General features: G+C 39.1%; 2 gene segments (V, D, J or C); one reads left to right on the top strand and one right to left on the bottom strand.

Moving 5' to 3' along the window:
- Positions 1-4,218: 4,218 nt before the first annotated feature.
- Positions 4,219-16,192, top strand: LOC141301880 (immunoglobulin lambda-1 light chain-like). The segment is given in 4 exon segments: positions 4,219-4,267; positions 4,387-4,700; positions 14,768-14,798; positions 15,879-16,192. Coding segments are annotated over 4 exon segments (708 nt in total).
- Positions 16,193-18,591: 2,399 nt separating this feature from the next.
- Positions 18,592-19,098, bottom strand: LOC141301473 (Ig kappa chain V region K29-213-like). The segment is given in 2 exon segments: positions 18,592-18,941; positions 19,056-19,098. Coding segments are annotated over 2 exon segments (393 nt in total).
- Positions 19,099-21,501: the final 2,403 nt, after the last annotated feature.

Here is a 21,501-nt window from a genome sequence, read left to right as displayed (position 1 = left end):
CCTTATTGACTTCTTTGCCGAAGTTATGGATTATAAAAAATTTGACTTAATAGACTTTTTCTCTGAGCCACTGACCTGCCTAAGCTTCCCTCCCACCCGCCCTCTTCTGTCTGAATCTGCCTGGTCCCCGCTGGTTCCGCCCAGCCGTCCTGAGTCCCCGCTGGTTCCGCCCAGCCGTCCTGAGTCCCCGCTGGTTCCGCCCAGCCGTCCTGAGTCCCCACTGGTTCCGCCCAGCCGTCCAAAGTTTCCCAGGCCATCGGTCAGTCCCCTAGCTCACCCTCAGCCCACCATCCATGCAGTGGGCTCGCCGCAGGGATGCCAATCAACATCGGTGGCATGGCTGGAGGATCCCTCAGCTCCGCCTCCAGCCTCACAGCCCAGATCTCCACCTCGGCCCTCCGACCCTGCGGCTCCACCACGGCTCTCAACGCCCTCAGCTCCACCGTCGCCCGTCGGCCCACCAGCTCCACCGGGCTCCATCGTCCCTCCGGCTCCGCCTTGGTCAGTCGTCGACCATCCGCCGCCTCGGGACTCCACTCCTCTGGCTTCGCCTCGTCCCTCTGTCCCTCCGGCTCTGTCAGGCTCCTCCTTCCCGTCAGCGTCGCCTTCGTCCTCTGTCGCTCCGGCTCCGCCGCGGACCTCCGGATCTCCGCCTCCGCCTCGGCCGCCAGAGCCTCCTGTTCCACCTTGGCCCTCCGGTTCCGCGGTGTCGCCCTGGTCCGTAGGCTCTCCATCTCCGCCTCGGGTTCCTCTGCCAGCTGCTCTGCCTCTGTCGGTCGGACCCCTGGAGTCGGCGGTCCTCCCTCCACCATGGCTCCTCCCTGGCTCCTCCCACCGTCGTCGCCCCCTTGGACTGTCTTTTTTTGTCACATGGACTCTTGTTTTTGTCCCCCTTCCGGGGTTGCGTCCTCCGCCGGAGCCCCCTCCTTCATTGACTCTGGTTTTCCGCCCCTCTCGTTTTTTCGTTTTTTCCACGGCGCGAGGACGCGCCTTTCTGGAGGGGGGCGTAATGTCACAGTTTTGTCTGTCTTGTCATTGGTTTCTCCCATTTGTCTTCCCCCTGTCATTTTGTTATCATTTGGTTTAGTCCTCGTTTGTATATCACCGTCACCTGTGTTAGATTTGATCGTCATCTGTATCACCTGTGTCTTATGATTAGTCTGTCTTTAAAAGTCTGTCTGTGAGTTTAGTTCCCTGTCGGTCTTTAATGTTGACATTTATGGTTTATGTTACGTGTGTGGATTATCCTGCCTGTTCCTGATCGTTCCTGAGTGTTTGTTCTAAGAGTATATTAAAATAGTGTTGATTGTTTATCTCGTCTCGTTCCGTCCAGCACGTGCACCATTATAACAGAAAGACAGACCAAAAACAGTTTTACCCGGCACCTTCCCCTGCGTTTATTTTTCCGTCTTTGTTTTTCTCAGTGTTTTGTTTTTTGACTTATTATGGACCCTGCCGTTATCATCATCCTCCTGAAGCAGGGGAACCGCTCTCTCGAGGACCACATCAGAGACTTTCTGTTCCTCGTGCCATCAACACACTACCCGGACAGCTGCTTGTGCACGTTCTTCCGCAACGGATTAAATGACAACATCAAGACGCAGCTGTCCGGGGAGGGTCCTCGAGAGAGCCTTGCCGGATACATCGAGTGGGTGCTGGCGTCCTGTGGATCTTCCTGGACTGTCGGCAGCGTCGAGGAGGACGTCAGCCCCACTTATGACCCAGAGAGCAGCCTACCATCACCCCGACACGCAGAGTATGAACCCGAGCGCACCGCGGATGAGGGACTAGAGCCGCGAGCGACAGAGCCAGAGCCCTCTCCGGCTGACCAGGTGCGTGAGCTGGATTCTACATCTGCGACGGTGGATTGCGACGTGGCGCAGATGAGGGAAATGGAGAGCCCTGCCCACTGCAACTCCGCTGGGGGTGAGATAGACAACTCTGGGGACCTTATTGACTTCTTTGCCGAAGTTATGGATTATAAAAAATTTGACTTAATAGACTTTTTCTCTGAGCCACTGACCTGCCTAAGCTTCCCTCCCACCCGCCCTCTTCTGTCTGAATCTGCCTGGTCCCCGCTGGTTCCGCCCAGCCGTCCTGAGTCCCCGCTGGTTCCGCCCAGCCGTCCTGAGTCCCCGCTGGTTCCGCCCAGCCGTCCTGAGTCCCCGCTGGTTCCGCCCAGCCGTCCAAAGTTTCCCAGGCCATCGGTCAGTCCCCTAGCTCACCCTCAGCCCACCATCCATGCAGTGGGCTCGCCGCAGGGATGCCAATCAACATCGGTGGCATGGCTGGAGGATCCCTCAGCTCCGCCTCCAGCCTCACAGCCCAGATCTCCACCTCGGCCCTCCGACCCTGCGGCTCCACCACGGCTCTCAACGCCCTCAGCTCCACCGTCGCCCGTCGGCCCACCAGCTCCACCGGGCTCCATCGTCCCTCCGGCTCCGCCTTGGTCAGTCGTCGACCATCCGCCGCCTCGGGACTCCACTCCTCTGGCTTCGCCTCGTCCCTCTGTCCCTCCGGCTCTGTCAGGCTCCTCCTTCCCGTCAGCGTCGCCTTCGTCCTCTGTCGCTCCGGCTCCGCCGCGGACCTCCGGATCTCCGCCTCGGCCTCGGCCGCCAGAGCCTCCTGTTCCACCTTGGCCCTCCGGTTCCGCGGTGTCGCCCTGGTCCGTAGGCTCTCCATCTCCGCCTCGGGTTCCTCTGCCAGCTGCTCTGCCTCTGTCGGTCGGACCCCTGGAGTCGGCGGTCCTCCCTCCACCATGGCTCCTCCCTGGCTCCTCCCACCGTCGTCGCCCCCTTGGACTGTCTTTTTTTGTCACATGGACTCTTGTTTTTGTCCCCCTTCCGGGGTTGCGTCCTCCGCCGGAGCCCCCTCCTTCATTGACTCTGGTTTTCCGCCCCTCTCGTTTTTTCGTTTTTTCCACGGCGCGAGGACGCGCCTTTCTGGAGGGGGGCGTAATGTCACAGTTTTGTCTGTCTTGTCATTGGTTTCTCCCATTTGTCTTCCCCCTGTCATTTTGTTATCATTTGGTTTAGTCCTCGTTTGTATATCACCGTCACCTGTGTTAGATTTGATCGTCATCTGTATCACCTGTGTCTTATGATTAGTCTGTCTTTAAAAGTCTGTCTGTGAGTTTAGTTCCCTGTCGGTCTTTAATGTTGACATTTATGGTTTATGTTACGTGTGTGGATTATCCTGCCTGTTCCTGATCGTTCCTGAGTGTTTGTTCTAAGAGTATATTAAAATAGTGTTGATTGTTTATCTCGTCTCGTTCCGTCCAGCACGTGCACCATTATAACAGAGTGATTATAGTGCTGTGATAATAAAAGTCACAATGAACAAAATGATATTCATTATCTTCTTGATCTTGGGAATGTATTTTCATTGCAAGAAATCGTAGTTTGTAGTTGCTTTTTTGCAATACATTTTTTTTTTTTTGTAATTAAAAACAATTCCTTTTTCAATTCTATTTTTTATTTGTTCTTCAGACTCTACAGAACAGGTGACTGTTATTCTCAGCAGCAGATGATTAAACAACTTAACAAAAGTTTTTTATTGAGAATTAACAGAGGTTTAGATGTTGATGTTTTATTTTCATTTGATGTTACCATTGTGGAGATCAGTGTTTGCTTTAGTTGAGCTCCTGACCCTTGACCTTTAAACACGTTTTCTTTTGTTTGCTATAACAGTGTCTTAAAGATGAATTTGTGTCTGTTCAACACTGCTTGTTCTTTTGTTCTACTCTATTGTTAAAGCATTTTTTAAGAAAGGCAAAGAAGAAGTTTAAGTCTCAAAATAACAAGTGATTATTGACAGCCAAGCATTAAAACCGCAATAAATTTACAAGATGGTCTTGCCCACAAAATAAATCATGCATGATTAGAATATATGATTTATTTATTTATTTTCACTGGAAGCTGAAGAAGTTTCATCCACACTGATAGTCAAATCAGCCAGGCAAACAACAAATAAACAATTATTTTACAATTAACATTTAATTAGGCTCATCAGTAAATGGTTTAAAATCAATACTCTGAAAGTAAAATATTATACATAAAGAGTTGCTGTAAAGCTGTTGTAAATCCTGCCCACTTGTTTGCATTGTCAGCACGTGCGTCAGTGCTCTGAGAGTGTTTATAGTGCTGTGAGTTTAACACTTCATGACTGACAGCAGAACAGATCAGAATCTTCATCATCACACAAGACAAAACAACAGCAATGAACAACATCATCATCTTCATCTGGACCGTTTCAATGTTTATTCCAGGTGGGATGATATTTTTTTTTTTGTCAATAATATTATGATATTGTTGTTTTTTTGTCCTTTTAATATTACCAACATCATGCAGATTTACACATTCATTATTTTTATTTTCTCTTTTTCAGGATCCACAGAAGTCACTGTGACTCAGCCTAAAGTTAAATCTGTCCAACAGGGTCAAACAGCTACAATAGAGTGTAGTATGGATGTAGGACTAACATATGATGACTTAATCTGGTATCAGCAGAAACCTGGAGAAACTCCTAAACTTCTCATTCATGACACAAAAAACCTTTATTCAGGAACTCCATCTAGATTCAGTGGTAGTGGATCTATTTATGGAAAAGATTTCTCTCTGACCATCAATGGAGTCCAGACTGAAGATACAGGAGATTATTACTGTCAGAGTTATCACTACATCAACAGTAAATATGTGTTCACACAGTGATAAAGAGTCGTACAAAAACCTCCATCAGTCAGAGTCACAGTGACTGCACTGATACAGCTGAGAGATACTGCAGCTGCTGATGAGAGAATGAGAAACAACACAATGTCACAGCGTATCAAACTTTTCAGAGACAATTTATTTATTTGATATAGCTGTGAAGCATCAGGCAGAGACTGAGGGTCTGAATCCATGTGCAGAAATTCATTAGGAGAAACAACAAGGAGAATCCAGTGAGTGTTCAAAAGCAGGTAATGGTCACATAGGCAAACACAGGCAGAGAGGCAAACAACATTCACAGACCATGCAAGATCAGAATGCAAATGTTATAATGTCTGGAGTCATAAAACCAAGTGAATAATCCACAATAGACAACTCAGAATTGCAGTGTGATACAAACAGTACTTCACACTGAGTGAACAAACAGTCAGGGTTTTAAATACAGTCCAATCAGAGTTCAGGTGAATGTAACGACTGGGTGAGAAGTGGCTGAGGGTGTGATACTACCAAGAAAATATAATACAATATATCACTTACTAGATTTCACATTGTCTATAAATAAATACCTGTGTGGTGCTTGTTCATCACATTCAAACTTGCTGCCTCAATGTTAACAATTTTCCAAGATTGCCCTTGTCTTTATAACATTATGATGTCTACATTTGACTGGAGCTCTAAAGGAATTCTGTGTAAGTTTTTGTTGAGCAGGTAAATCATCAGTCCTAAACAAGCACATTATTATAATAGACTTATTGACTCATTATCATGTCTCATCAGTATTTTTTCATCTGGATAATCTGATTCTTTTATATGATTTTCACACACAACATTAGCATGGATGGGTTTAGTTCAGGGTTCCTGCTGAGTTTAGCTTTAGCCTAATCAAACACACTTAAGAAAGCTCATCAAGATCTTCAGGATCCCTATAAAATCACTGGTAAGTGATGCACTGTCCAATTACCCATACTGCAGTCTCTGCACTGATATTTTTATTTTCAAAACTTTGCATTTTAAAATAAACTTTTAAATGTCTGTTCAGTAGTCACAATTTAACTTGTGGTGCTTCTAATTAAGTGATAAAAAGCAGTTGCAAATGCTGTACAATATAAATATACTTATATTTGCTTTGCTTGTAATATCTCATTATTATTAATACTTAATTTACACTGGAAAGGTTTCTGTGACCTCTTGTGAGATCTTATTTCTAGAACATGATGCATGATGGGAAACACTTAGCCTCTTAGCTTTAGTTTGACTAAGGATTGATAACTGCAGGGCATTGGTTCTCCAGGACCGGATTTTAGGTACCCTGGTTTAGTTCATCATTTAACCCTCCTGTTATCCTTGGGGTCAATTTGACCCCATTCAATGTTTAACGTATGCACATATATAATTGACTTTTTTTTTTTTTTTTGCTTCAGATTGAATGACTTTTCCTAATTTAATGGGGAAAACTTGGTAAACATAAAATTAACATGATATTATTTGTTCAATGCCCTGTACACATTTTGTCACATCAGTGTTCTTTGGGGTCAATTTGACCCCAGGTTCTTTTAGCTGTATAAAACATAAGAAATATAAAAAATTTACACACATTTGTTTTGGGTGATATTGAGGTCACTATAACATGCTATGATTTTATAATATGCACTATAATTTTATATGTTAAGTATAAAAAATAAAAAAAAAATAAAAAAACTAACACAACCATACCTGTAGTATTGCGAGAACCACTGTCAATTGAATTGCTCTCTCAATCGAAAATGGCCTCTACGCAAAGGTTTTCTGTCAGTGAGATTTTGTCACAGGTGTTTGACAGTGAAAGTTTGGGGGTGTTTCAGAGTGTTGTTAAGTAGTCAACAAAGACATCAATTACCTGACACTAACCTTTTAGCAAAAAAAATATCATATTCTAGAGGTTTTAAATTTGGGGAAAAAGGTGTTAGCTGATTTTAGGGTAACAGGAGGGTTTTTAAAGAAAACAACCAAAAAATAAAAAACAGCAGTCAGAGTGATTGAGTAACAGCTGTGAGTGACACAGATACTGAAGGACACACATCTGAATGAATCATTGACTGTGTCTCATCACAGAGTCAACAGTTGATTCAAACATTCCAATGTGACCTCATGATAATTCGTAAGTATTTTACGTAAAATGTGGTTCTACAAAACGTACATTTACTTATGTTTTTCCAGACACTAAAACATACAATACTGACATATTTACAGCATCTAAACGTACAAATACTTACACTCTAAAAAATCACACTGTAAAATAACAGTAATCTACTGGCAGCTGTGGTTGCCAGCATTATACTGTTATTTTATAGCTCTCTACCGTTAATTTACAGCTCTTCATTTTTACAGTATGTTACCGTTATTATACCATGTGGTAACTCATTTTATTTTGGAAACCAATTGCTTCAAACCATTTGAGTTAAAAAAAAAAACAAAAAAACTATTGTTTATATGGTGTTGGTACAGTGAACGCATTTAATTTGAGTCCACTAAGAAGAAATATTTCTTAATATAAACCCACAAACACTTAAAGTGTAATAAAGAAGCAATCGACTTTTACTCTTTATAGATTGTCATTAGCTAACAAAAGCACAAATTTGTGTAACAAAGTGCTTAGTAAAGAGATATATTATTCACTATATCAGCAATTCCACAATTACTGTCTTTAAATAAAGCAGCAAAACCTCAGTGCTTGACTATATTAGTAAACTCATGTAGGGAATAGTGAATGAGGGTGTAGAGTTTGATTTTAAACACAGTCTCTGAGTGTCGATTTTGAACGCTGTTAATTCACGATACATAGCAGCAGGCTACTTTTTCGAAATTGACAAATAATACCCAGAATGCACTGTTTTAATGGAAAACAGCATGTTACTGTCAAAATTTGGCCGTTTTTACAGAAATTTTTAACAGTGTACAGTTGGATTCAGTTTGAACTATTTAAACACTGCTGTGCTCAATCTTGAACACTTGGAACTTTTCTCGAATGCCGACTCCATCCTTGCCCAGACTCGGCTTCTATTAGGTCACACAGGCCTCCTCCATAGTGAATGAGGGGTGTAACATAGGGTTGAGATCATAAACCTTCCCCTGTCATGGGTAAGAGAAAAAGGAAAATAAGAGAGAGTGTTGTGGAAGGTACTGTAATGATGGATGCTCAAAAAGAGGGATTTTACATTGGCATTAGGGTTATCTAAACATTTAGAATCAATACACACTGAAGCTGCCACAACATCCTTTGTACTGCAACCTTCCTTATAACAAATGAACATGAACTTTGAGTTGTCTTTAATAGTGCTAAACATGTACACTGAATTATATAATAAGGCCCACCCTGTTTTATTATGTAGTAAAATGCACTGATGAGCATATAGTATCTGCTATTATTTACAGCGAGTATAAATAGCATCTGTATTACTTTTTTCCCATGAACAAAATTAAAATGAAACTACTCTGGACAATCACTCTAAAAACACATCAAAACCTCTGCACCAGCACTAACTTCTCTTTAAAGAAAAAATAAATAACTGTTGTTACGTTGAGACGTAAGTGCTCTATGCATAGCTCTGGTTCTTGCATGCATGCATGCTCTCTCTCTCTTGCGCTCTCTTTCTCTCTCTCTCTCTGTCCTTCTCCCAGGTGGCCCCGCCCTGATTGAACGTGCCGGTACGTGCCCCGTGGTTGGGTGAACCAGGATCTGTGCGTCTTTTAAAAATGAGGCGACGCCGAGCTGGAGTGTGGGCTGTTGTTGGTGTTGCTATTTGGAAGATTGTGTGTAACGAAAAAGATAAAACGTTGTATAATTACATTTGTGTAAATATTGTGAATACCGTTGTATAGCTTTTGTCACTTTACCCACCTAGTGTTTTCATTGTAAAGTTTCCCTCCGATTGTTTTTCTTTCTTTTAACGTGGATGTGTGTTTTTGCCCGTTATTGTAAATATTGTAAATACACCTTTTTCTCGCACGGAAGCTGTAGGGGTTGGGTGCCTTTTTCTTTTGTGAAATTCGTTTTCTCCTGTTTTTCAACTAGTCAGGGAGTTAATTCAGTCCCTGTATTTTTGTTTGACTTTTTCTTTTAGGGTATTAAGTTTCTTTGGGAAAAGTTAGTTTCATTCTTTTGTTTGTTATTTTGGCCTTGGCCCAACCCTGAAGTTTACTAGCTTCCTAATTTGGTAAAAATAAAAAAAGAACGAAAGATCAAAAAGGTCGGTGTGAAGGCTATTATTTATGTTACTCCTAGACCCTAGACCTGGGACGTAACACTGTATACATTATATTTCTTTATAAATAGAGCAAACAGTGTGTGTGTGTGTGTGTGTGTGTGTGTGTGTGTGTGTGTGTGTGTGTGTGTGTGTGTGTGTCTACATTTACTCAATGCACACTTCATTATTATTTTTTAAAACTTTGCTAAGCATTGTCATTGTGTTGTTTGTCATTCTCTCATCAGCAGCTGCAGTATCTCTCAGCTGTATCAGTGCAGTCACTGACTCTTACTGACGGAGGTTTTTGTACGACTCTTTATCACTGTGTGAACACCCAGCCACTAGCACAGTGGAAACTCAGACAGTAATAATCTCCTGTATCTTCAGTCTGGACTCCACTGATGGTCAGAGTAAAATCACTGCCAGATCCACTGCCACTGAATCTAGATGTTCCAGTGTTACGGGTTGTTGCATCATATATGAGGAGTTTAGGAGCTTCTCCAGGTTTCTGTAAGTACCAGGCTAAGTCATCACCACCACACACTCTACTGCTGGTTTTACAGTTTATTCTGACGTCTTGTCCTTGAGTTGCTGTTACTGTTGCACTCTGAGTTACAGTGTACTGTCCTCTACACTCTGAAAAACAAGGATAACATTAAAAACAACTGTAAATTATTAGTTTATCAGATCAGAGAATGAATAATCATTGAGAAAAAAATAGTACACAAACCTTGAGCAAACAGTGTGAGAGTCTAGATGAGGATGAGGATGTTGTTCATTGTTGTTGTTTTGTCTTGTGTGATGATGAAGATTGTGTTCTGTTCTGCTGTCAGTCATGAAGTGTTAAACTCACAGCACTATAAACACTCTCAGAGCACTGACGCATGTGCTGATAATGCAAACAAGTGGGCAGGATTTGCAACAGCTTGTCCTGATAGCAAACTAATAAACTCTCATATATAATGAGTAATGTAATGTTTTTCAACAATTTACTGATAATGACATATTGATTAATTGTAAAATATTTGTTTTTGTTTTGTTTGCTGTTTGGCTGGATTATGTGACACTAATATTTATATTGACATCTATCAGTGTGGATGGAGCTTTTTCAGTTTCCAGTGCAGCTGAACAAATAATGTATTCACATATTCTAGTCAGGCATGATTCATTTATCTATTAATTGAAAGCATCCACCTCAAGGAGGGAAATTATGCATAAATAAGATTTTCCTTTTTTTCCCTTGGCCACTAAAATTACTGGATTTTTCATATCATGAGTGTCGACCATTTTAAAAATATTTGTAAAAGGCACTAGTTTCCAACCAATACTTCACTCGTATTGCATCTGCTAAGATGCTATGAAAAAAAAAAATCTTTCCAATTACTGAAACCATTTTCAATAACAGTGTAACTGCACAGCCGTTTGTTCGTGCAGTGAAATAAAAATGAAACAATGGCTCGGCAGCAGATCTGACTGAAGCCTGCTATAATGGGCGGGGCCAATTTGCTATATAAACAGGCATCTCACCATAAGATCCTCAGATTTCTTCTCCTTCAGTGAAAAGTATCATGTCTTCGCTTACTCTACGATCAAAAAGCCGAAGAAAAAACAAGCGCAGCTCGCCACCGTAGAATCAGCAGAAGTGAGAAGACTGTACAATGCAGAGGGGCAGAGAGTGTGTCACCTGTCAGATTGAACCAAAGAGTGAACATGCCGTCCTGGAGCAACGTTACCTCAGATGAACGATTCAGAGAACCTGGGAGATCTATAGCAAGACAGAGATCAATCTCTTCACCTCAAAAGATGAGTCTCCATTGGAGCCGACAGACCTTCCCGAGAGCAGTCTGAATACGATCTCTCAGGCTAGAGCCCTGTCTACAAGACATCTCTTCAGGCTTAAGTGGCCTGTTTTCTCCACCTGGTGCTCAGCCCTCAGCAAAGACCCAACCTCCTGTGACACATTGTTGATCTTGTCCTTCTTACAAGAGCTGCTGGATAAGGGACGCTTTTCCAAAGAGGTTCAATGCTCTGTGCAAACCTGTCCTGACTGCACTACATCCAGGCTCCTTCCTCTACCATTTCTGTGTCCGCCAGGTCATCCCTAGGAGTAGATTTTATCACAAAAGGAGTGTTCTGTCAATATGTCCTGGAACAATTCTTTAGTTGAGGCCAGGCAAAGGGAGTATCATAATATGATGCATAATTGGAGAAACTAACCAAAATATCATAAGCGTTTCCCAAAACACGGTCGACTGTGTACAGAATCTACATCATTTCAACAAGTGGATCAACAATATCCTTGTTAAAAAACCAACATATGCTGGTTAGGTATGCTTGCATGGTAGATTGTTTGAGTTGTTTTAAGCTGCTCCTTTTTTGGTTATGAGCTGGTTATATTTTGAGCTAAAACTTGAATGAGTTAAACATGTAGACATTCAAACTGGTGAGCTTAAGTACGATTTCTGTTTATTTTAATAATGTTGTGTTATGCGTGTTAGTAATGAGATCAGTGTTGTGTGTGATTGTGTTGTGCAGCTGCTGCGGTAGCTCTCAGCTGTGTCAGTGCATTGTGACTCTAACTAACAGAGGTTTTTGTACAACTCTTTAACACTGTGTGAACACAGCTTTACTGTTGATCCAGTGGTAACTCTGACAGTAATAATCTCCCGAATCTTCAGTCTGGACTCCACTGATGGTCAAAGAGAAATCAGTTCCATAATCTGCTCCATTTCCACTGAATCTAGGTGGAGTTCCAGTATGAAGTGTTTTGATGCTGCGCACTACAAGTTTAGGAGGTTCTCCAGGTTTTTGTAGGAACCAGGAGACACAAGACTTACAGTCACCATCTGATTGGCGTCCAATGGAGCTGCTGGTTTTACAGGTCAGAGTGACTGTTTGTCCGTTCTGAACATGTTTCTCTGTTGGAGTCTGAGTAACAGTCACCTGTCCTGTAGAGCCTGAAGAACAATTTGAAGACTTTAAACTTTTTTCAAAAATCTTGATATTTTAACTGCAAAAAAATCTGTGTGTTAAAGAACTTGGTCTTACCTTCAAAATACATCACTAAGATCAAGAAGAAGATGATGAATGTCATTGTAGTCATGTTTATGTTATTATGATAAACAGTGTCAGTCATGAAGTGTTAAACTCACAGCACTATAAACACTCCCAGAGCACTGAAGCATGTGCTGACAATGCAAAGTGGCTTTCGCTATTAAAAACATCTAGCTGAAAACTGTAGATCAATCACAAATAAATTTCTAAAACAATTACAAATATGACATGAACATTTAAACTCCTTTGTACTACATGTATAATGTACCATTGTTGTCTTATGGTCAAACATGTTTCTCTGTGGGAGTCCTGTAGAAAAACATTTGAAACGAGACAACAATAGTACAAAATGATACAAAAAAAAAAAAAAAAAAAACTTTATTGGACAAATCCAAGACATATAAACTAATCTAGCACATAAACACATGCACTCACACATTCATATAAGTTGCAGAAAGTGAAATAAATGATTTTAAGAGAGTGGAAATGTGGAATCCCCCGTTTTTAGCAATATATGCAATTACTTAGACCTGAACAACCATCAGTGATTAATTACGTTTTTTAGTGGGGCTATTAAACATACATCTATTAAATGTACTACTTCAGACAGAATCTGAAGGTTTACTCGTGCTGCCTGTGTTAAGACTCACAGAAAGCGTCGTCGACTTGAAGTGGGTTTCCCATGTTGTTGGAGGTCTAGTAGTAGTCTGGAGTTATGTCTTGGGGAGCCAAACGTTGGTTGTTGGCTGAAGTGTGGAGTCTGTTTTGGCAGTGAGTACAGATGAGATCGCACTCAGAGACATGGCTTTGTGGCAAAAATGAACTCAGATCACAAAACAGAAAAGAAAAAGAGTGCTAGAAAAACACAAAAACTTACAGGCAAAAAGCAGTGGCAAAAGCAAGTTTTTAAACTCGGCTGTTGGACTACATTTCTCCTCACAATCATAACTCAACATGCTATCTTATTAGTTAAATGGTCTGGATTTTCCCACTCTTGCAGAGTAAAATTTATACAATGGTTTCTATAACAAGAACCTGATACATTTGAAAAACAATTGATCAGTAGAAACGTTTCAAGAAAGAATTTCCAAACTTATACATCCCAAATTTACAGTCAAGCCCGAATTATTCATACACCTAGCAATTTCTGTATGTTCAAGAGGCATCATTGTGGGAAAAAAAATATTACTTATCTTTTACTTACATTTGAACAAAAAGTGGCATGTCCAAAATTATTCATGCCCTTCTCAATAATCAATAGAAAAGCCTTTATTGGCTATTACAGCAATCAAATGCTTCCTTTTATTGCTGACCAGCTTTGTGCATGTCTCCACTGGTATTTTTGCTCATTCATCTTTAGCGATGAGCTCCAACTCTTTCAGGTTGGAGGGTCTCCTTGCCATCACCCTGATCTTTAGCTCCCTCCACAAATTCTCAATTGGATTTAAGTCAGGACTCTGGCTGGGCCACTGCAAAACGTTAATGCTTTTGTCTTCTGACCATTTCTTCACCACTTTTGCTGTGTGTTTTGGGTCGTTGTCGTGCTGAAATGTCCACTGGTGCCCAAGTTTCTCTGCAGACTGCCTGTTGTTGTTGGACGAGGACCAGTGTGAGTGGTTTGGGTGATTTTGTTCTCCATTGTTCAATGAATGGGACTGACAATAACAAAAGGAAGAAAAACCAATTTAGGAGAGGAGGTACTTGGCTCAGATTGCAGTCAGGATTGTGCACCTACATACCTACAGTGTTAAACTCACAGCACTATAAACACTCTCAGAGCACTGACGCATGTGCTGACAATGCAAACAAGTGGGCAGGATTTACAACAGCTTGAGTTGGTAACAAAATCATATACAATAACAATATAGAATACAGTATATAATTTTACCATGCCTGATATATCTGTTTAGTAAAAACAGTAGTTTTGTGAGATATTTATCATTTTTGTTGACTGATATGAGTGTTTTTGGACTCTATACTGATGCATATAGTCTTGAATGAAGCATCACTCAAAAGCTGTTGTGTAAATATCCTCCACACGGCCATATTTCACCAGTGATTTATTTATTCTATAATCAGCAGTGTCTAATATGATAATACATAGATAAAAATTAACAGTATTCCACTAGTCATGTGATTTTAGCATGGCAACCCAAATGAGGAAGGGCTAATCAAACAGCTGTTTCTGAAATTTTTACTTGACTGTCGTATAGATATCATTAATGTATGTCACTGTCATGTAAATTATAAGAATAAGAATACATAACTTAATATAGTTAACAATAATTTTGAATACATCTGTAAAAAGATCAACTCTTCTAACTGAACTGAATTGTGTCTTATATCATGAGTGCGTTTGTGTGTGTGAGAGAGGTGAGAAAACCCAGAAATAGTATTACAGTGTTAAGAATTTAACAAAAAAAAAAAAAGTTATTTTATGTTATGATTGTTCAATTAAATTTTTTTACCAACTCATTTGAGTCTAGACTGAACAATGTGAGCAATTTTGATTAATTTCTCTAAAACTGCAGGTTTTTCTCTGAATCAAGATGAAGAACAGAAGCATCATTATGAAAAACTCCACAACATCATCCATGATAAAAGAGGTCAAAGGTCACCTCAGAGGACACAGCTCATGAAATATATTTCTTTCAAATGTGTTAAATCAGCAAACGACAAGAGAAAGAATGAGAAATACTCTCTCTCTCTGCTGGAGTTTGTGTTCACTCGAGTGGAATAGAGGTTTTTGTACGAGCGTTTCATGAGATTGTATCACTGTGGTGGACTTTCGGTGGAGGAACTAAACTGGTGCTCGGTAAGTTTATTTATTTCCCTTGTATATATATATTGATATTTATTGGTTTTAGAAAATGTTAAAATAGCTACAGCTCTATAATAAAAAATGTAATTAAAATTGTTATTGTCTAAATAAGACCTTCAGAAGAACTGAATTATTCATTCTGAACAAACAATTATTACGACGAATTTCCATAATGTGGACCACTTTGAGTTTTATGAGTTATCACAGGTGTATTTATTTTTCCTTTATTCATTATATGTTGTTCATATTATATTATAGTTCATATTATAGAGTCCATAGTTCATTTTCATAGAAAAAAGGGTCACACTTTATATTAGGTGGCCTTAACTATTATGTACTTACATCAAAAAATAAGTACAATGTATTAATGTGGTCATTTTCCATTGCAAAACACTTTTGCTTCTATTAAGGCGGGATATGGGTAACGTTAGAGACAGGTTTGGTGGTATGGGTATGGGTTTAAGGGTGGGTTGGAGTGTATGTCAACAGTGGTAATTACAGAAATTAATTACAAATGTAATTACATATATGTTTTAAAAAATATATAAGTACAATGTAAAAACATGTATGTACACAATAAGTACCTTGTACCAAATGATCAATTAAAATGTAAGTGCATAGTAGTGTAGGCCACCTAATGTAAAGTGAGACAGATAAAAGGAATGATTTTCAATCTTTTTTGCTAATTTTGTGCGTATAATTCTGTTTTATAATATCAGAAAAAAAAGTGCAAAATCGATATAAATTTTAGAAACAATGATTTTGTTGTTTTTGAATTATGATGTAATTTCCATGTGGTCTGAGCTGTAGTCACAAAATAGCAGTTATTTTATGGCTACAGTTTGCTATGTTGTGTTATTTCCTGTCTTTTAAATTAGTATGATAATTGAAAAATGATCATAATAATTAATATATATATATATATATAGTTATAAAAAAGTTCTATATTTCATATTTAAAAAATGTAAGAACTTTGTTACTGTATGTGTACATTGTATATTATATAATATACAAACTATGTGCAGTTTTAGATTATATAATAACAGGAACATGTGTTGTGTTTGTCTCCTGCAGCTGGTCCCACAGTGAAGCCCTCGTTGTCTCTGCTGCCGCCCTCTTCTCTGCAGATCTCTGGAAACTCAGCCGCACTGCTCTGCCTGCTCAGCTCTTACTCTCCACAGGGGGCGCAGGTGAGCTGGACACTGGACGGCGCAGAGGTCAGAGAGGGGGTCGTGACCAGCGCAGAGAGCGAGCAGGACGGCAGCTTCAGCCGCAGTAGTGTCCTGACCCTCAGCAAAGCAAGCTGGGAAGCGGGAGAGCTGTACGTCTGCAGAGTAACACATGATGGATCTCCTCATGAGATCTCGTTCACCAAGAGTCACTGTTAGTCGCTCAGAGTCCTGAAGATGAGCCGTATCTGAGTGTCCTGTGTCAGGCAGGATTCACATGAGTCTAGTGCTGCAGCTGTAGTCATTTACAACTCAATACTGAAAGAGAGCTCTAGTGTCAAAGCACTGGCTGATCTTTCAATCTGCTGTGTTTGCTGTAACATTCAATAAAGCTTCTCAACAAGCTCCATTTGTGTCTGACAACATCATTCAACTAACAGATGAAGATGCATGTAGTGTTTGTTCAGGTGTTTTCCAGAAGCTTGATCAGTAGCAGTAAATCTAGTCAAATAAAGCTCTTGGGGTTTGAACATGGTCTCTGGAGACAGAGCTGCTCTATTCTGAGAGGATCAGAGTCACTCCACCCTGACAATGCAAATGGGATTTTCAGCCCACACTCCCAGTGTCACTGTTTGATTGGTTACATGATCTGGACTGAAACAGACCAGTTTCACTTCTGCTGTAGTCAAGCAGCACACAAACTAATCATTACATATGTAGGAGAGGGTGAAAATATATGTAAATCTTTCTGTGGGTCAAATGAAAGCATCACATCCAGCTGCAGAAGGGATTGAATGCAGTCTGTTCAGTTTGATTGACAGAGATCAAAAATTATACCTAAACAGCAAAATCCCCAATGTTAATTTAACGCTCTGAGTGTGGACACATATAAACACTGAAGCAGTGTTAAAGTTAATGAGATAATTAGGTGATTAATAAATTGATGATTGATCATTATTGAAGACACCTGATGTTAATAAGCAGAATCACCAAAAGAGAAAACCATTATAGTGGGCAGTGTTTGCATTAGTTGGGCTCTTGACCCTTAAATCTTTAATATTAACATTTTGTTTGGCTGTTATTACTGAGTTATATCTAAACCAAGAGTCATCAGGTGGCATTGACTGTGTTTGACATAATCATTATATAGTGACTTGAGTTTTCTTTATAGATTACAATAAAACTGTTATAAAACTGTCTTTTAACATAGATACACAGACATGAAGAATTAGCGTGAGAATCACAACAACGGTGACCATCAAAAAGCGTGTTGTAGCCAATCAGAACTCATCCATGACTCCCATCATGCATTGCAGCATGAATAAATGATGATCTGAATTGTCTTTGTAAATGTAAATAGTAAAAAAATGTTCAGAGTTGATCTGTTGGCTGGTTCTTGATGTCTATGCGCGCTTGATAGTGATGGGTGAAACTACTTATTATATTTTTTCGATATGATGCATTACATTTAAGGCCAGTTTCATCGATACGCTACTTCCAAACTTAGCTATTAAATTTTTACATTTATTAAATGTATTAGAGTAAACGTAATTATACCCTTAACTTTACATTTGTAATGCATTTTAATATTTAATATGCTCTAATTGCAACTAATTAACATTTATTTTTTTCACGTGGTTAAAATATGTTTACTGTATTGGTAACTACAAAACCTATAAAATACAAAGTTTCATAAGTGGCTGCCAGTGACAGGCTGTTGGACACATAAAATACAACTTTTTTATTCTGACAGTGTGTAATTTATATTAACATTACTACAAAACATGATCAATGAACTTTAAGTGTTAATTTAAGGAAATGTAATTGCTCAAATTATGTAGGCTATAATTTCAGTTTGTTTATTTTAAAATAGCTCAAACATGTTTTTATTTTCTGTTTTCTGATAAGCATTGTTCTGGGCTGCCGTTACCAAAAGCATCAATGCTTATGAGACTTTTGGTAAACGCAGCCCTGTTTGAATGCACTGTCTGGAGTGAGTGAATGCTCTCTGTGATTGATTGGTTCTGTCTTGCAACATTTGCGTGCATTTAGATGAGTATAAGAAAATTGTTATATCGTAAACAGTTATTCCCTAACACGTCCAATTCAATGCACAATGTACGCCTTGCTTTTTGTTAAATAAACAAAATCACTGGTAAATAAAACACCTATAGTATCGACATTTTTAATTTGAGTATCGATACTTTCGATACTGGCATCAGTATCGATATATCGATACTTTATTTAAGGGTCAAGAGCCCAACTAGTACAAATACTGACCACTATAATGTGGTTTTCTCCTTTGTTGGTTCAGCTTATTAACATCAGGTGTCTTCGTTAATCACCTAATAATCTCGTTAACTTTAACACTGCTTCAGTGTTTATATGTGTCCACACTCAGTGTTAAATTAACACTGGGGATTTTGCTGTGTGATGATCATATTAAAACATTTACTCATTCTTTACAGAAATACAATATTTCTGTTAATAGCAATGATGTTGTGTTGTATTGATCAGTGTTGTGTGTGATTGTGTTGTAGAGCAGCTGCAGTATCTCTCAGCTGTATCAGTGCAGTCACTGTGACTCTGACTGACGGAGGTTTTTGTACAACTCTTTATCACTGTGTGAACACCCAGCTACCACTGATATAGTGTTCACTCTGACAGTAATAATCTCCTGTATCGTCAGTCTGGACTTCACTGATGCTCAGAGTGAAATCAGTTCCATAATCGGCTCCATTTCCACTGAATCTAGATGGAGTTCCAGTATGAAGTGTTTTGATGCTGCGCACTAAAAGTTTAGGAGTTTCTCCAGGTTTTAGTAGGAACCAGGAGACACAATTCTTACAGACACCGTCTGATTGGCGTCCAATGGAGCTGCTGGTTTTACAGGTCAGAGTGACTGTTTGTCCGTTCTGAACATGTTTCTCTGTTGGAGTCTGAGTTACAGTCACCTGTCCTGTAGAATCTGAAGAACAATTAAAAGATTTTAAGCTTCCGAAAAAAGATGTTTGTTTTATTTGTTTATTTTTGTTTTTACAAAAAAAAACCCTCAAAGAATCTAGTTAAAAGAATGCCTTACCTTGAAAACACACTCCTATGATCAAGAAGATGATGAATGTCATTGTAGATGTTGTGTCTGTTATGATGATAAACAGTGTCAGTCATGAAGTGTTAAACTCACAGCACTATAAACACTCTCAGAGCACTGACGCATGTGCTGACAATGCAAAGTGACTCTTGCTATTTAAAGCATTTATCTGAAGACTGCAGCTCAATCTCCCACAATGTTTCATCATTTCATTTTACTGAGACACTGCAGATCTTCAGTCTGGACTCCACTGATAGTCAAACTGAAATCAGTTCCATAATCAACTGTTACTGACGGTTACTGAGTTACTGACGGGACTGTTTTAATGTTAATGCACTGCAGACGGCTGACAATGTCACCATCTTACAATCTTACTGATGAGTCAATAAATCTTCACAAATGATCCTTACAACAGCTTGACCCAGTATGGACAAAACAGTAAGCTATATTCCTCCATCCAATTACTGTCTTTCTGTCACTGTTTCATCAAGATTCTAATTTAGATTCCACAAATATAAACATTCGTGAAACTTCAGCAATCTTAAGATTTGCTGTATCATTGTATAAATATTGTGCTTAGTTCTTTATTATTGGTATGAATGCAATCCAAAGTGACGCGTTAAAGATAATTAATCATCAGATATTCACCAAATGCTCATGTCTGCTGAAGCTCAGATAAGTGTTCATTCTAGTGGCGTCCCTTACTGTGTGTATAGACAGGAAACAACTCAACATTGTTCTAGAAATACTATATTAATTTACTTACTCATTAAATTCAGATGAAATGTATTGTTCTACAGTGGTGAGAAAAAGTGTTGGACCCCTTCCTGATTTTTTTTTTTTTTTTTTTTTGCATGTTTGTCACACTTAATCTTTCAGCAGAGGTGGGACTTTCAAGTCACAAGCAAGTCTCCCAAGTCATAAATCCCAAGTCATCAAAGAGTTAAATTTAATGGGATAATTGACTAATCAAGTGCTGATTGGGCATTAGTGATGAACATCTGTTGTTAACAATCAGCATCAGTGAGGAAAAGAGAAACAGGAGATCTACAACTGAGTAAAGCCACAGCCTTAGATGGAATCAACTGAAAAAACACACAAACAATGTCACCATAATTGTGGTCAAGGTTTGCTTTAGTTGGTCTCTTGACCCTTTTGCTGGTTCAAAATAATTCGCTTTTAAGCAATTGTGATATTGTTTGATAGCACGCATTTATGCTCTGCTGAATCAAATCTTTGCATAACAATTTTTTTCACGCTTTTTGTTTGTAATTCATGAAGTTGTCTATTTTTATGGTTTATTGACTGATGTTTAGCCATTACTGAACTGCTATTTAAAAAAAAAAAATTCTATTGAGCAACTGCCACTGTAATGCTTTAAATTAAAAAAAAAACTCACTATTGTTCAGGCTTTTAGACATGAACACTTGTCATATGATCCTCAACAGTGGTGACAATAATTACTCATACTACAGTGTATGGTAGGAGTTTTTAATGAGTAATGTTTTTTACCCAGCATGCATTGCAGAATTAAGCGTTTTGTTGATTGTGACCATTGTTGAGATTCATATGCTGGTTATTGATGTTCCCATTTGTCTAAAGATTTAGGGGGGTTACTTTCTTTTTATTTGCATTGTAAATACATTAAAAAATATCACTTTATGTGCAATAGTCTCACATTTAATTTTACTAAATTTAAACATACAAACAACAAAAAACAGTTATTTATTTAGATTCTAACCAATCCAACTCAAGACTATTTCATCAAACAATCACAGCTAATATCTCCTCACTGCAAAGTATTCAGCTTATTGCTTCACAACAGCACATGTATTGTTACAGTCAGCAATCAAACAAAGCAATCAAAGGGCAAGAGCCCAACCAAATGCAACACTGATCTTCATGATGGTGGCATAATTTTAACCAATAAAACATAAACATCTGATCCTCTGTAATTCTCAATAACAGCAGGTGTTCATTACTAATGCTCAGTCATCATTTAATTAGTCATTAATCTCATTAAATTTAACTCTTTGATGACTTGGGTTTTGATGACTTGGGAGACTTGCTTGTGACTTGAAAGTCCCACCTCTGTCATACTGCAGATAATTTTTTTCATTTTGTTCATGTTTTAGAAAATATTAGAAGCTTTAATTAGTGATGAATGTGAAACAGATACATAATATCAACACTGAGTGTTTGTTTTACTGGGTTGATACTACTACTACTACACTGTAAAAAACAACCTATAGAATCTACTCAATAAAATGGGGTAAACTGATGTAACAATTTGCACAGTTTGTTTGGGTAGATTCTATCCTATATATCTGAGTAAAGAATACCTGAATTGATCAGCTAAGACAAACTAAAAAAAGTAGGTAAAGTCTACACAGCAAAAAGCCCAGTATTAAATGAACTCTCCCAATAGTTTGAGTCC

This window comes from Garra rufa, chromosome 25 (genome assembly GCF_049309525.1).
Source record: "Garra rufa chromosome 25, GarRuf1.0, whole genome shotgun sequence".
NCBI lineage: Eukaryota > Metazoa > Chordata > Actinopteri > Cypriniformes > Cyprinidae > Garra > Garra rufa.
Note: the sequence above shows the minus strand (reverse complement) of the source record. Positions and strands in the feature narration are given on the sequence as shown.